Source organism: Apus apus, chromosome 20 (assembly GCF_020740795.1).
Source record: "Apus apus isolate bApuApu2 chromosome 20, bApuApu2.pri.cur, whole genome shotgun sequence".
Taxonomy (NCBI): Eukaryota; Metazoa; Chordata; class Aves; order Apodiformes; family Apodidae; genus Apus; species Apus apus.
The window spans coordinates 1971210-1986437 of record NC_067301.1 but is presented as its reverse complement, the minus strand read 5'-3'; the positions used below and the strand labels follow the sequence as shown (position 1 = coordinate 1986437).

The following is a 15228-nucleotide window of genomic DNA, read 5'->3' as shown; positions in this document are numbered from 1 at the left end:
GAACTGCCCTGAGAGCTCTGCTGCTTTTGGTTTTTCCTCCCCAAAGCCATGGAGACTTCTTTTAAATTGATGTGAATTCATAGATCTCTTGAAACTTCTCCTCTTATACTGGGCTAGAAGTCATGGTGTGGCTAAGCTGGAACTGCCAGATCTTCAGCTGAAACATGATCAGTTTGCCCTGTGAATGGCATTTTGGATGCTAGGAAACTCCCTTTTTAAGAAGATGGAGACTCTCTATTTACAAGGAGTCACATGGAATATACAAGGGGTCATGGGCACAAGTTGCTCTGGGGGAGATTCCAATTGGACACAAGAGGTAAATTTTTCCACCATGAGGACAATCAAACATTGGAATAGCCTCCCAAGGGAAGTGGTGGATTCCCCCACTCTGGTCAGTTTTAAATCTCAGCTTGACAGGGTGCTGAGCCACCTCATATAAACTAGAGTAGTACTTAGAAAGGTTGGACCAGATGATCCTTGAGGTCACTTCCAACCTGGCATTCTGTGATTCGATGAATTCTAGCCACATCACAACCCAGCCACACACACCTCACTTTGCTTTGGAATTTTATGTCTTTCTGCAAAATTACCAAGCAATGTACAAATATTTCAGCTTGTCATTTTCCTTCTCTTGGACTGATTTACAAGCTGTCAGTCCAGATGGTCTGCTCTAAATCAACAGCTATAGCACGTGGTACTGGGAGCCGGGAATGATTTCTGCCTGTAGACAATCTCAGAGAACTACATACTACTTCATTAAATCAGTGCAGATTATAACCTCCCATAGAAATTACTTTTTAAAATTATTTATATTGACAGGATTCTGATCAGACACTTTCACCCTTTAGGCTGCTTATTTATGGCTCCTGATTACTGTTTCTTATGTGACCAGAAAAAAAAACACAAATAAAACCCAAATGGAAAACAAAACCACTTCTGCAGTTCTACAGAGCTCGCTGGGGCACTGAAGTGCCAGAACTATCTGCCTAACTCCAAACTTAATCTTCTACTTCAGCTGCAGACTACAAGTTATAGATTGTAGCAATAGACAAGCTCCTTCTGCTCTGCCTCTGTCAGATACTGGTGTGTAGCAGTGGTGAACAAAAGGCTGTTCTAACAGATCATCTCTCTCAGGTCTGGGTCAAATTTTGCCCCCAAAATGTGAAGAATTCTTTTCCTATAAGTTTTAGGTGCTCCTACTTATCTTTTTTTTTTTGTAACAAGACTGGAGCAGACATTCCTAAGAATATTCCTGAATAGCAGGATTATTTAGGTGTCTAACTAACATACTATGATTAATACTCTGGGCTGTGGTAACCTGATCTTTGGACACCTCCAGAGGACGGTTGCTGTGAACAGGAGTTCACAGGCAGCACTGTAGTACCTGTAGCTGATACACAGCTCACAGGTAAAGCTGTTGTAGCAAACTATTATCTTTGTATATTGACAGCAATTTAAACTTATTTATTAGCCTTCTAATTGTCCTTGGCCCCAGATCCCCTGTCTGTGCAGAGTTCCAGGCCACAGACCTCAGCAAGACTCCCTTTCCCCACTTTATTGCAATTAAAATATAGGTCCTTACTCATCTAACCTAAGAAATGGCTCTTTACTGTGAGTAATTTACAGCAGTTCAAACTCTTTCTGTTTGAGAAGTGGTTTGACATCTACCATGTAACAATGGGGAATCCTCTCTCTAATACACACTACAGAGAAATTTCAATAGCTACTAGAAGAACCTTCTGAGGCATCTCTTCTAACTGAATAATGAAATCTATCTACTTTTGCAGGATAAAAAGCTGAGATATGATAGTCCTGCCCATGAAATAAGAGTCACTTGGGCTGAGATGCAAAGTATAACAAAGATAATTTTTCCTAACTATGGAGAATTGGGTGATAAGACAAAGACTTGTTTTGTCAAGGTACTATGGACATTGTGCTACACATTAAGTGCTCTTAATTTAGTGAAACTTGGCAAAGGATCAGGAGGACTTTTCCCCTCAGTTAAGAAGTTTTGCCCTTGGCAATTTGACAGCTTCTATCTTTGGGTCCCCCTTGAAATGTGAAGTTTTCATTAGGAGACTTATTCTGCTTCTATACTTAGAAGTTTTATCCCTGGGTTATCTAGACCAAGTAAAATCACTTGCATAACAACTTGGGCCTGTCAGATCTGTAAGCTGAATTTCTGAGATAACAGCTTTACTCATTTCTTTCCAACTGTGAAGAATCTCTGCAGTCTGTAATTCTGGTAAGAGGTTTAGAATGGATGCCTCCTACAGAACCCATCTCTCCCCCACCCTCCCACAAACCCACCCCAATCTTATTGAAATAGAATGTAAGAAATGCAAATTGTTAAAATAAGCACTGAGTAGTGACTACATTAGGTAGAGGGGAGACACCCAGCACCTAAAGACAATTAAGAAATGCAAAATGGAACCTCAAGACATCACCTAGTGGCTTACGATCTCATTATTCAGCTAGAGAAGGCAGCTGATAAGGAGAGGGCAGCTCACCTGCTCTGAATGACAACAGAATCCTGGTAAAGCCTGTCATACATACAGATCTTCAAATCCACATTGGGATTGAGCACCCAAATGGGCACATCAGCTGAAACTCCAATGGCTCCAAAGCACAGCTGTTCATACAGACATCAAGAGTATCAGTATTTTTGTTAGTCTCAAATTTTTACTCATCTAGAAAGAGCAAAAATTTCTGCCATCACCTAAAGCTGACTAAAATATGTTATTGTTCATATGGCAACAGGTTCTTTAATTAGACAAAGCCATCAAAATAATTTGTAAAATAAAACCTAGACCTTATGGTGTCCCACCAGAATAAAGAATTACGTGTGTGGAGAAACAGCATGCTGCCCATGATCCTGAAAAGAAATATTTATAGTGCATTTAGCTTGAGTGAATGTGCCAGAAACTCCAGAGACTGCAGCTTGTTCAGCCAGCAAAGGAACAGAGTAATGGCAGCACAGGCTGTAACAACCTGAGCTCTGATATCAGGGACCACACAGCTCAGCTCTGGACAAAATGATCCTGAGGGAGAGCACCCACAGGAGCCTGCAGTTAGCACCTGCAGCTCCCTTTGTAGACTGCTCCATCTGGAGATGTGGGCAGAGCCAGGACTGCCCTACTGAGCTCCTTGGAAGTTTATTTTTTTGGCAAGCTTCTGTGAACTGTTCCTGGGCAGAATTTGGCTTCCAATAAAGTGTGGAAACAAAATATGCTGAGGTATTAACTAAAGTTGTCATCTCTTCCAGCTTTCACACATCAATTTCACTACTCCATGCTGAATAATTTCAGTTCTGATATATCAGAAAGAAAATAAAATACAGGGGTTAGGAACAGAGGGAGTATTTTTGTATTTGTTTTCAGGCCATCTGATGTTTCCCAGTACAATGTCTGAAAACATGGGAATATCGGGACTATTTGCATAGACACTTAACGAGGATCAACAGGTTTAATAACCACACTGCCTCAGAAAGAAGAGCCATGATGTACAGTTACCTCCCATCAAACCAGATAATGCATAATCACATGGTACCTCCCTGATATTTCTTATAATATTCATAAACTTAACTGTCCTCTGCCTCCTTCTGTTTCTAATACAGGATTCTGAGCTCTTTTAATTCTCAGGAAAAGCAGAAGTAGGAGGATTTCAGACTCTCTTTCTCCAGTGTTTTGAAGCAAGTCTTGCACAACATCACTCACTGGTTTGCAGTCTGAGTTGTCAAACACAATCACAAACTCTGCCCGCACTTCCCCAGGGACAGCTGGGACAAACATCACCTGAAGCTTGACTGAGCTGAAGGGCCCAATTTCACCTTCAGTAACCTAAATAAAAAGTAAAATAAAGAGTAAAATCTGACTGTATTACTGTAGCTTGGTATAAATTGCATTGAAATCAAGAAGCAGTGTACATTAACACTAGACAAACCCTCTATCACACCTGGTTTGTAACTAGACTGGATGCAAGGGGAAAACCAGCATCAGTAGCTCCCAAGGAGGTTTATTGTTGGAAAAAGACTTGGCATGACACATGGTTTCACAACCAGGTATGGCCAGAATCTTACAGAAAATTAAATTATGGGAAATGTAAATCTCTGCAGATTCTTTCAGTTCAAACAAGGCTTTAGAGATCAAAATAAAGGACATATATGCCATGTGATTTCATTTTAAGAATTGTGATACAGTGACATCCAGGGGGCTTGAAATTGATCATGTAGTTAAGCATGATCATGATCCCATCAGAGCCAAAGCAATCTGTTTGATGGAAGCTTAGACTAGTTAATATCTTGTCAGTCTCTCAGAGTATTCATTACCTTTCCAAGCATAATTTCAGCTGGTGTTTCTTCAGGAGAAAGTTCCACTAAATGATGTGCTTTGTCTGTGTTTAGATCTGATCTGGAATTTAATGAATCTTGACCAAGTAGTTCTGAGGAAAAACAACACAACAAACAAAACCCCACAAAATGCTGGATGTGTGCATCTGTTTGCTGAAACAAACAAGAGCAGAAGTACATTGATTTTTGGTCAATAATGTGTACCAATCATGTAGAGATATAAATGTCTAGAAGGAAATTTTTTGCTTGGCCATACAACTTTGTCCTAGTCCAGAAGTCTACCTTAGGCACTTGAAATCAAGGTGTCATGAGATTAGTGTTTCATTAGTGTCATTAGTGTTTCAAAGCAATGGATTATTTTTTTTAAATTTAGGTCTGAAAACATCTTTAGAGGTGTATGTTCTGTGGAGGCAGCCACCACAATTTATGGAATCCCTTCATTTCACAGCTCAGATTCCAGATTTTGAAAAGAAAAACCAGCCACAACCTTTTCATGAAACTTTCAGTTTCCTGCAATTGGAATGATCAGTATCTAAAAGCAATATTAAATATTGATAATAAAGAAATTAAGGTCTTTATTCTACAACACTGGAGTTTATTAAGCACATAGTAAATATTAGGAAAGAGATAGAAAATGTCTGAGGAGGTTAATCTGTCTGCTTCCTTGTTCTTAGAATTACAGGCTATAAAAATAAACCTGTCATATGGATTTCTGTTCTGAGGTGGGAATTCAGCTGCTGAGACAAGAACCATAACAATGCTCCTGTTTCTGTGAGATGCTTGGTCTGTGTTCTTCCCACACTGAATTGTGGATCACTAATGAGAAGTGAGATTCTTTGCTGCTTTTGATATAATGGTGTCAGTACATTATTTTTAGTCATTTTTTGTGAGGCAGCATACAAAGAAACATTACTACTAGAATGAGGAACTGCTTAATTACTGATTAACTTCTGCACTGCCAGTTTCCCCCACCAGTCATCTCACCTGTGGAGCTGCTGCCCAGGCTTGGCTGGCTCCTCTGCTCCACCTGGGCTGCACAGGAGCTCAGTCCCTCATCATGCTCAGGACAAATTTGTTCCTTCTTTTCAAGTACAGAGGTCACAGAACTACTGCTGATTTGCTTTTCAGGGACACAGTCACTGAAATGTTGAGTAACCTGTTAGAAAACACAGAAGAAACCATTTTCTGCTGTGACTGTTCATCTAGCTTGTACCAGCTCCAATTTTATCAGGCAGCTGCAAATCAGACTTGTGTTTTCTTGCAACTGTTCTGCATTGTAAATGGAAAAATGTGTGTGGTTGGCTGTTGAGAGATCTTCCTTCAGATCTTTTAACACTGTTTTACTATCATAGCTTTCCAGGCAACAGCCCTTAATGTAATTCTTAGTTTGACCAAGATGACTTCTTCCCTTTTAACAACAGCTTGTCAATAACTGTGACTGTCTCAGACAGGAAATTGAAACCAACAGCTCTGATTTCTTAACAGAAGATCACAGCCTAGTGCTCCCAAGTCCCATTACATTATTGCTGTTTTGCAGCAGCTGGCATTATCCTGTAGTCCAGGAGCTGAGATGTTAAATTACTCTCAGAGTCTCCTCTTTTAACTGAAGTATTTTTTCTTAATTTTAATAGATGTGGAGAAAACAGGAATGTTAGAAAAAAATTATCAGTTGGCTCCCTCCTCCTCCCCCCCCTAGTTATTGATTTTTAATTTGTCTTGTGATATTTGTGGGTCTAACAGATTGTATTAAGATACACCAACCCAAACATAAACACACTACTAACTTTTGAACCAGATGATATTCCAAAGTCCCTTCCAACCTGAGCTGTTCTATGATTCTACCACACCTGTAAAACCAAAATGTTTCTGTCAATTCAGGGAAAGGCCTCTGAACCTACCATTCCTCCAGGAGGTTTTGCTGTTGCTCTGCATGTGCTGCTGTCACCTCCTGCTGTCTGAACCTTGAATCTTGTTCCCAGAGCTCCACTGTTTGTCAGGCTGATGGTCTGTGAAATTGTCTCTCCCACCACATGGCTGCCAAAGTCAATGAGCTCTTTATCTAGTGCCAGCTGTGAGGAGATGAACCACTCATTACTACTGCCCCAGATAGTCAGCAATGTCAATTGAATGAGCATCCACCTTTTCAAGAACAGGACTTTAAAGTTCTTACTGTCATTTTAAAGACAGTACCAAATAACAACATGAACTCTGGGCATCCTTCTGCCTTTCTGTAGAAGCCAACTCATTAAACAATGTCTTGTTAAACTGAGGCACTTCCAGTCCACTAGATGACAATGAAAAAAACAGGTGAAATTCTGTTCATAGGAGCAGAATAAACTACTGCAGGTCTGGGATGGAATTTCCAAAAATACAAGAAGATCAAGATAGCTCCTTTGCAGCCACCATTATTTCTCTTCCCCCCATTCAGAATGTAACACTGTGTCATCAACTTCCAAACAGAACTGTTAATTCAACCAGGAACTGTAACTTCAGGGTGAAGTAAAACCATTAAGGTAATTTTGTATGAATCTCAGTGTAATCTGGGAAGTTAAGGAATCAATCTTTTCTCAGAAGAGGCTGTCCATTTAAAAGGGAAAATAAGGAAAGAAATATAAATACCTATATATTATATATATATTATATATAATATATATAATATAAATATATTACTGTTGTTACACTGACTGAACATACTTTAAAAAGTCACTTACAATGCATCTCTTGGCTGTGCATTTCAGTGGAACAGAAAAAGGACCTGTCTGTGCCATAAACATGACTTCTCCTTTCAGAGTCTCATTTATCTACAAACAAACAAAAATACTCCAAGTATTTTGCAAAGATTTAGGCTATGAATTTTCATTGTCTGAATAACATACTAAAATTTATCTCTCCAGATTCTACATTTCCACTTTAAAGCAGGCTTTGGTAACTGCCTGGATAACTTTAGCTGGGCAATCATAGAAATCTTTCTGTTTGGACTAAGTTTCAAGATGTACTCCAAGGACACTTAGTGCCAGGCATTTTTCTAAAACATGCCCTTAGAATGTGCCTTGTTACAATTTAAGAGATCTTGAACACACACACACACACACACACACAGAGTTGTCCAACTCTAAGAATACCTTTTCTAGAAATGTAGTTTGCTTCCTTGCTAGCAGTTAAGAAATTTAATTATGTTTTTAATCAGTGGGTTATACAAGGATTCTTACCATTCTCACTTACCATTGGCTTAAATGTTACCACCACTTCACAGGACATTCCAGCAGACATTTTGCCAGGTGGATCCAAACTGTGGAGATCATTAAAATAAAATTCCAAATTAAAACTATGTATGGAACATCCAGCTCCTATTCTGGTAAAAATGGAAGATTAAAAAACAAATTCCCCCTACTTGGATGAATTAATTAGAAAAGTTAGGAGTGACAGATTACTGAAAAGCTCCAGAACTCTGCAAGGCTTCTTGTTTATTGAGGGTTTGCTCACAAAGTCTTTAAGTGCTTTTATGACAACAGATCATAAGATCTACGGATTTCTTTGCTAGCTATCTGGCAAATGTATGGGTACCAATTTATTTGAAAAAATTGAACTCATTCATCAGACATTGAGAAATCCTTGAGTAATTCTATCCACAATTCTTAATGTTTAATTTGTATTTGGAGAGTGCTTTGAAAGGCAATTATACCAAGGAAAGACTTAAGCCTGTTGGTCAGAAATTGGAGGTGCTGATTTAAAATATGAAATTGTCCAACATACTAAATGAGAGAAAAATAAAGAAATCAGTCTTTTGACAGAAGATCAGTAGCTGAGAGACTTCAGGCTTTGTCATAGAAATTAAATACGTATAATAACATAAGTGGGTCAAAATCAAATCCACAAACATGGTTTCAAAACAAGCAAAACATCCTACATCAACATTCAGCCAAGCCCCAGAGCATGTTTTACAGCTCAAGTGCTCTGCTGTGTTGTGGTCAGTTCTGCATCTCCACCAGTCTGTGACTAAATTGCTGAACAACTTCACCAAGATCTCCTACAACAGCTGGATTCAGACTTGATAGCTCTCAAGTGATTACAGCCAGTGAAGATCTGTAGCACATTCCCATCCCAGTGTACTCTTGGAGGGACTAAGTGGGCAAGGAAAGGCTTAACTATGCACCAGGACTTCTCAAGCCAGCTAGAAAGTCCAAGTGCAATCTATCCCTGTGAAGTGGCAGTGGGCTGTACAATGATCTCTGGAGTATGGAATCAGCTCCTCTGGTGATACAACTTGTTTGTTGCACTGGGGTAAGATTAAACCGTTCTAGAAATGGTCTCTTCAGGTCAGTCAGCCATAAGAGTTGAAACCTCAACTTTTTATGTAGATTCTTCACCTGGAAGCAGATGTCCTAGACCCTTCTCAGCAAACCTCTTCCTCTGAGACATAGTTCCTCTCCTCATCAAAAAGAGGGATTATAAAATAATTTAGATGTATTTACTGAAACCAACTGAATTTGCTACAGAATTCAGTTACATCTCCTGTTGTGGTAGAAAGGTAGAACAAGCAACTGCAGATAATTTTACTTACTGAATACTGATGAAGTCCTTGAGCCATTCACTGATTCCCACCAGTCTGCAGTAATTAACACTGTAGGATGCATTTATCAAAGTGATCTTCTTTTTGTAGATTTGACCAACATCAAAATCCTTGGAACACCAAACACACCAAGTGGTGGGAATTCAGGAAGTAGCATTTACACATGCAATGACAAAATCAACTACTTTCACCACAGTTGTGCTCACAGTCCCTGCTGGAATCACAGGCCTTTGTGCAGAGTATTGTACAACCCCCTGAAGTGTTGCCTGGTCCCAAACAAACCCTCTGAAACAGCCTGCGGAGCCAGGAGCTCACGATTCATGGAGGAGGTTTGTGCACAAACAATAGTACAAACAATATATAGCAGTAACACTACTGTATAATTTTTAAAAAGCATGGAACACAGTTTTACAAGATGCTTCATCATTTTCTCACCTTTCTGACAGTATTTAAATTATGCTAAGTAAAGGAAGTATTTTATAATTTAGTCCTAAGTAGTAAAACTAAGTTATTTAATCTGACTATAACTTACCTAAGAGGTTGTTAGAGAAAAAGACAAGTACTCCTCCAGGTTTTACTATTAAAGACATCAAGAATTTTGTTTTCTTCCCAGTGCAACACAACTTTGATGAAGACATTGGTATATACATAGATACATCATCTTTAGAGATCCTATCCAGAATGGCTACTGACCTTGAAATGAATGCATCTTGGTTTGCTATAGAAAGAACCTCCCTTACATTCACGACCAGACACTGTTTGCTTGTGAAAAGTTCCAGTTTGCAAATCCTCCATTTTTTTCTCAAAACTTTCATTTTTCACTCCCCTTGTAGCCAGCTGCTTTGCATCCATTTCTTCTTTGGATACCTTAAAGATTGATGATAAAGTCTGCTTATAAAGGTCTTCTACATCTCAAAAAAGCAGTAGATACAAATCTACCTTGGAATAACATTTAGGATCCTAACTACACAATCCCTCTCCTTGAGTGCATTCTGTACTTCTGCTCAGAGTGCAGAACACAGTTACTTGAAGATACACTTTTCTGTGCCTAGTATGGAATGAAAAAAGTTGTTTCCACATCAAGCAATCTGTGTTGCCAACTCAACAGAAAGTCATGTTCAGTTTTTCTAGAACTCACATGAGTTAATAAGATGTGATGTGTGTCTTCACTTATCTCTGAACTAAAACTGAAGTCCTGTTTTCTCTTTAAGGGAGCAAACACTACAAGGACAGCATGAAACAGCATCTACTCTGATGATATTCTCACATCTGCATCTCTACAGCTACGAAATAAACTCCCCATTTTAACTGCAAAACAGATAATGATTGTTTTTAAGCAAGGTTCCTAAAACAACACTTGCCAATGTCATTACTTCACATGTGAAGTCGTTACTTTCACATTTGAAAATACTGAGTTATGTTATCCCTTTCCCAGTCTTTTGGAATGAGACCAAACTCTCCAACTGGGAGATGACTTTGTGAAGCCAGCAATGAAATTCATTCTGTTGACCTTGAATTCGGGAGTGATAAAGTCCAGGACTTCATCTACAACTACTAGAAAGGCAAATGAAACTTTCTAATGCATTAAGACACTTCTATGGATACTATCAACATTTTGCAAAGGCTAAAGCTTTGCAATGAGTCCATTACAAAAGGATCTCATCTGCATTATTTTTTCTGTTTCTGACAGGAGATATCACAACGTTTACCTTTTGCAAGTCAAATTCCTGACTCCAAAGTCCCGGGAACTCTGGTTCTACCAGGACCTTGTCCCTCTCTTTCTCATCTTCACCCCTGTCACGGAGCACGTAGTGGGCTATTGGGTCAGAACTCTCTCCTGCAGCTGAGGAACAAGCTGATGGGCAGCGCCAAGACTTTTGTGGAAGAACCTAAGTTTTTGAAGATATAGTTAAAAATGACTAGAGGACAGTTACTTACAGCTGACAGTTTCTGAGGAGATCTTTTAATACAAACATACAGGTCTATAGAGCTCATAGGCCAAAGATGACAATGTAGGTTGATTACTTCTTAAGACACTGAACACAGACAAAATCTGATGTTAAAAGCATCTATATGATATTAACTGTATGTACAGGAGGCCAGAAACTAGTCCTCAGGAATTCAGTGCCCTTCTCCTTTGACAAAAAGTAAATCCAAAGACAGTGAATTCTTAGGCCTCTGTTTACCTGTGATGCTGCTCCAGCTGGAGGTGAGCAGATCTTCTCAAGGTATTGCCACGTTCTCATTCTCCACAGGACAGAACGCTCCCGTTTGCCTCCACCCTCCACTTCCTTAGCACAGGATTGACTTTTTTTCTGCTTTCGAATAGAAGCTTTTTCTTGCAAAATTCGAGATACAATCTCAATTTTTCTTGATTTTTGCTGTTCTCTAGAAGCTCTGTAATCCAAAGTTGCAAGAAATACAACGCCTATCAGGGTTGTTTACTATTAATATTAACTACGGTCCACTTTGTTTTGAGCCTTTAAGCTAAATAGCAGATCTTCAAATTGGGTGAAGTGGTAATTTGTGTCAGGACACCAGGTGATTCACAGGTTATTTATACATTTTTGCAGACTAAATATACTCAATCTACTGTTTTAGAAGTTGAGGAGTTGACAGAGCACACCAGTCATTGCTACTGCAAGCAAAGGTTTGAAATAATTTTCCTAACCCAGTTAGCTATTTAAAGAAAACTGCCTACCTGAAATCTAGTGGATTTAATAAAGGGAGAATGGTTATAAGCAAGGACAAAAGTTCTCAACTTGGGAGATACGAATTCAAAGCTATGTACAAGTACAAATTCCATGACACACTGGGTACTGTGACAGAAGTGACAGTAGAAAATTTAATCTCAGTTTTAATAGCAGCAGTTTAATACACAATTTTCTGCAACAAACACTACCCACACTAACAATGGCTTTTAATATAGAAGTACAATTACTGAAGGCTTCCAGTTTAGGTTCACTGAATTGTCCTTGTAGAGTAGTTTTGTCTTCTTTGCACTCTCCATAGAACTTGGGCTCCTAACTTTGGTTCTCTAAATAATACCTAAACTAGAAGTTCAAGCCATTAAGTCCCTCACACAGAGGAAAGGAATGAGTTCACTGCCTGGAGCCAGCCTCAAGAGATGTTTTCAGAATCAGATGAAGTGCTCCAATATCCTGCATGAACATCAGTAAGCAGCAGAGAGTCTGATAGAGATATGGACACTTACTGTTTCTCTTTTTCATGCTCTAGCAGTCGTTCACGGAGAATAATTTCCTTGGCAACATTGCCTCCCTCTGCCAGGATTTCTTCCCTCCTTTTCATCTCCTGCTTCTTTGCCTCCAAGGCCATTGCTTTGTTTGAAGCCTGGAAAGCCTGGAGTTTTTCCTGTGAAGCCATACAAACCAGTTATATGTTTGATTCACACATTCAATAACATAAAACAGAGAATCTAGTGTTGATCCCCTTATCTAAGGATAAATGTGTGGTAGATTTCTCCAAACTTGCTGTTTTTAACATACACAGTAGTCATGGCATGCTGAGATACAGAAAGCTCTAACTAGGCCAGGGCTACTTCTTTACCCTTCCAGCCTGCCCTTGAAATGCTGCTCACTGAAGCAATGGAAAAAGGTACAGTTCTAATCAAATCAGAATTAAGATCAGATTCTACAGAGAATAAGTAGAACAGCAAAGTAGCATAGCTCAGAAGTTAAGAATTTAAATAAATTCTTAAAGTAACTGGTTTTCTTCCATTTGTTTCCTCCATATTAATAATTTCTGCATTGGGATCCAAAGAACTGCAAATAGTTCTGGCTGAGCTTTCAGATCACTTATTAACATGTACCCATTTTTCAAGAGAGAACGTACAGGACAACGTGGCTGTTGACAGAATGAATTCCACAAGTAGAGGTGTCAAACTCTGCCCATACAAATCTAACACCCTGAGTCCTGCTGCTGAACTCTCCCTAGTTTCAAAAGATTGGGTTGGTGATCTGACAGGATCAGACAATTCTGCAAAGCCAACTGAACTGATTTCATGAAACCCCGAGCAGTCTAACAGCCAAGGTCTCCATCCCCACCCCAGCAGTACCCTGTTGGAAGTGATGCTGTTTTTCAGGGAAAGCACAGCTTGGATCCTTCTCTCCATATGCTCCCGAGTTTTTGCTTCTTCCTTTGCATTTTTTTCATGAACTCTGTAAGCAAAGTAAAATCTTTCAGGCTGATATCATGGGAAGCTTTTAGTATTAGAATGTTTAACCTGACAAGTGGCAATTGTCAATGTCAGCACTCTTCCTGCAAGGCTGTGTGTTCACTGTGATACTGGGTGTGGGTAACGTGGAACAGTTGGAAGACTCCTGTATATACAGCACTGCTCAGGTTCCAAATGCCAACAGGCTTTCAACTGGTTTGCTCAACAAATTTTTTTTTATTTGGAATATGAGGAATGTGTTCCACATTATGACATATGTCTAAGTTGCTAAAATAAAGTAAGAATGCAGGTGCCGCTCATATAACCAAGATTTAAACAATGGTGTTGTGAGCTTTTTATAAGCCCCTTGTACCCACACTAAAAAATAAACCCTACAAGCTCTAAAATGTGGGCATGAACTAAGTCTGAGAGTATTCCAGCTAATATAATGGTAAGCTAGAAAAAAGTTAGTAAGATACAGTATTTGATACAGTACTCAGGGAAAAAAACAACCATCTAACTGTCTGTTTTCCTTAATTAAGTTTGCACATGCCATCTAAAAACTAAACCAACACAGAAACAGTGCAATAATATCAATAATTTTTCCAACTAATCCCTAGCATGCAAATAAAAGTAAGTAATATATGTTCACACTTTCTTTAGTAGGAAGATAAATCACCACAGTTGGACTTGATGATCTTGAAGGTCATTTCCAATCTTGATGATTTTGTGATTCTATATAAACACAAAACTACTTAATTTACCATTAAGCAGAACAGGAGCACAAAGGAATGGCCTTTCAACCAGGGCGACCAGACTGCACTAGAGCTTTTTTACCACACCCCAGAGTGCATGTTTCAAACCTGGAATTTAGTTAGATTCCTTCAAAGTACTGCAGCTAATGACACACACATATAAAATGTTTCAAATCATTATTCATGCCTATAAGTAGCCAGAGCCCTCTGCAAGTCTGCAAAAAGACAGTCCCCTCAGCTACAGGGACTCTGAAGACCATGCTAGGGCAGTAAGTGGATTTTTTTTTCTTTCCAAGTCCTTGGGTGCCATGTAAGATTTGATTCCTTCACAGCACTGCTACTGTAGCGATTCCCAAGTGTAACAGAAGACATACCTAGCAGAAAAATGATTACTTGTCAAAGCCTAAAGGATAAACTATTGTACAGCAAAGAATGTACAAGGACAGAAAAGAGTGAACAACAACCTTGCCATGCTTTTTCTCAGGAAGCAGACTGCTTTTTCATGGTTCCTTTTGGCATCTTCATGTATTTTTTTAAGCCTTTTTTCATATTCTTTCTGGGCCTCCTCTTCTTTTCTACAAAACACAGGGAAACCAACAGCTGCAGCAGGCCCAAGGAAACACTGATGCCACCACAATGACAACTAAGGGTGGGGCTGGGGAGCTTATTAATGTGCTGAAATGAGGACACTAGACTTTCTACCCACCCCCTCCCTGTACAGTCTCTTGTTTTCACGAAACCTATAGAGAAATTGGTAAACTGGTGCCCTCTTTCTGTCCAAGAACTCTTGAAGAACTTGATCCCAGACAGATGCATTTAGTCTGATCTAGTAAACTTCATTTCCTTAGACAAAAAGCACCCACAGGTTTTGTCTTTAGCAAGCTTATTTTCATAGATCAGAAATCTTTGCCCGAAACAACACCTAGCTAAGAAACACAAGAGCACTGGTATTTGAATTAGCTAATCTTCTTAGGGCAATGAAGCTGGTGAAGGGCCTAGAGAATCAATCTGATGAAGAATGCTTGGAGGAGCTGGGAACATTTAGTTTGAGAATGAGGAGGCTGAGGGGAGAGCTCATCAGTCCCTACAACTACCTGAAAGGTCATTGTAGAGAGGTTGGTGCTGGTCTCTTTTCACAGGTAATTAGTGACAGAACAAAAGGGAAGGGCTTCAAGCTGCAACAGGGCAAGTTTAGACTGGACATTAGGAAATTTTTTTTCACAGAAAGAGTGGTCAGACACTGGAACAGGCTGCCCAGGGCGGTGGTGGAGTCACCATCCCTGGATGTGTTTAAGGGTCATTTGGATGTGGTGTTGGTGGGTATGGTTTAGGGTTTTAGAGTAGGGATGATGGTTGGACTTGGTGATCCCAAGGGGCTTTT

The 15228-nt window shown here is 39.4% G+C and overlaps 2 protein-coding genes across 4 annotated transcripts in view; one reads left to right on the top strand and one right to left on the bottom strand.

Annotated features, from left to right (window-relative positions):
- Nucleotides 1-15228, bottom strand: part of CFAP74 (cilia and flagella associated protein 74) — a 65674-nt gene that overhangs the window by 16154 nt on the left and 34292 nt on the right. Inside the window, exons 9-22 of the mRNA XM_051637256.1 lie at nucleotides 14312-14422; nucleotides 12994-13096; nucleotides 12133-12290; nucleotides 11105-11315; nucleotides 10628-10807; nucleotides 9612-9785; nucleotides 8910-9028; nucleotides 7571-7637; nucleotides 7060-7149; nucleotides 6247-6417; nucleotides 5333-5504; nucleotides 4328-4440; nucleotides 3717-3839; nucleotides 2511-2632 (exon numbers count right to left, since the gene is read on the bottom strand). Coding sequence (XP_051493216.1) covers nucleotides 2511-2632; nucleotides 3717-3839; nucleotides 4328-4440; nucleotides 5333-5504; nucleotides 6247-6417; nucleotides 7060-7149; nucleotides 7571-7637; nucleotides 8910-9028; nucleotides 9612-9785; nucleotides 10628-10807; nucleotides 11105-11315; nucleotides 12133-12290; nucleotides 12994-13096; nucleotides 14312-14422 — 1914 coding nt within the window. The remainder of the gene's footprint in view (nucleotides 1-2510; nucleotides 2633-3716; nucleotides 3840-4327; nucleotides 4441-5332; nucleotides 5505-6246; nucleotides 6418-7059; nucleotides 7150-7570; nucleotides 7638-8909; nucleotides 9029-9611; nucleotides 9786-10627; nucleotides 10808-11104; nucleotides 11316-12132; nucleotides 12291-12993; nucleotides 13097-14311; nucleotides 14423-15228) is intronic.
- The window catches only part of GABRD (gamma-aminobutyric acid type A receptor subunit delta), an 85277-nt gene that overhangs the window by 44881 nt on the left and 25168 nt on the right, over nucleotides 1-15228 (top strand). The window lies entirely within an intron of this gene.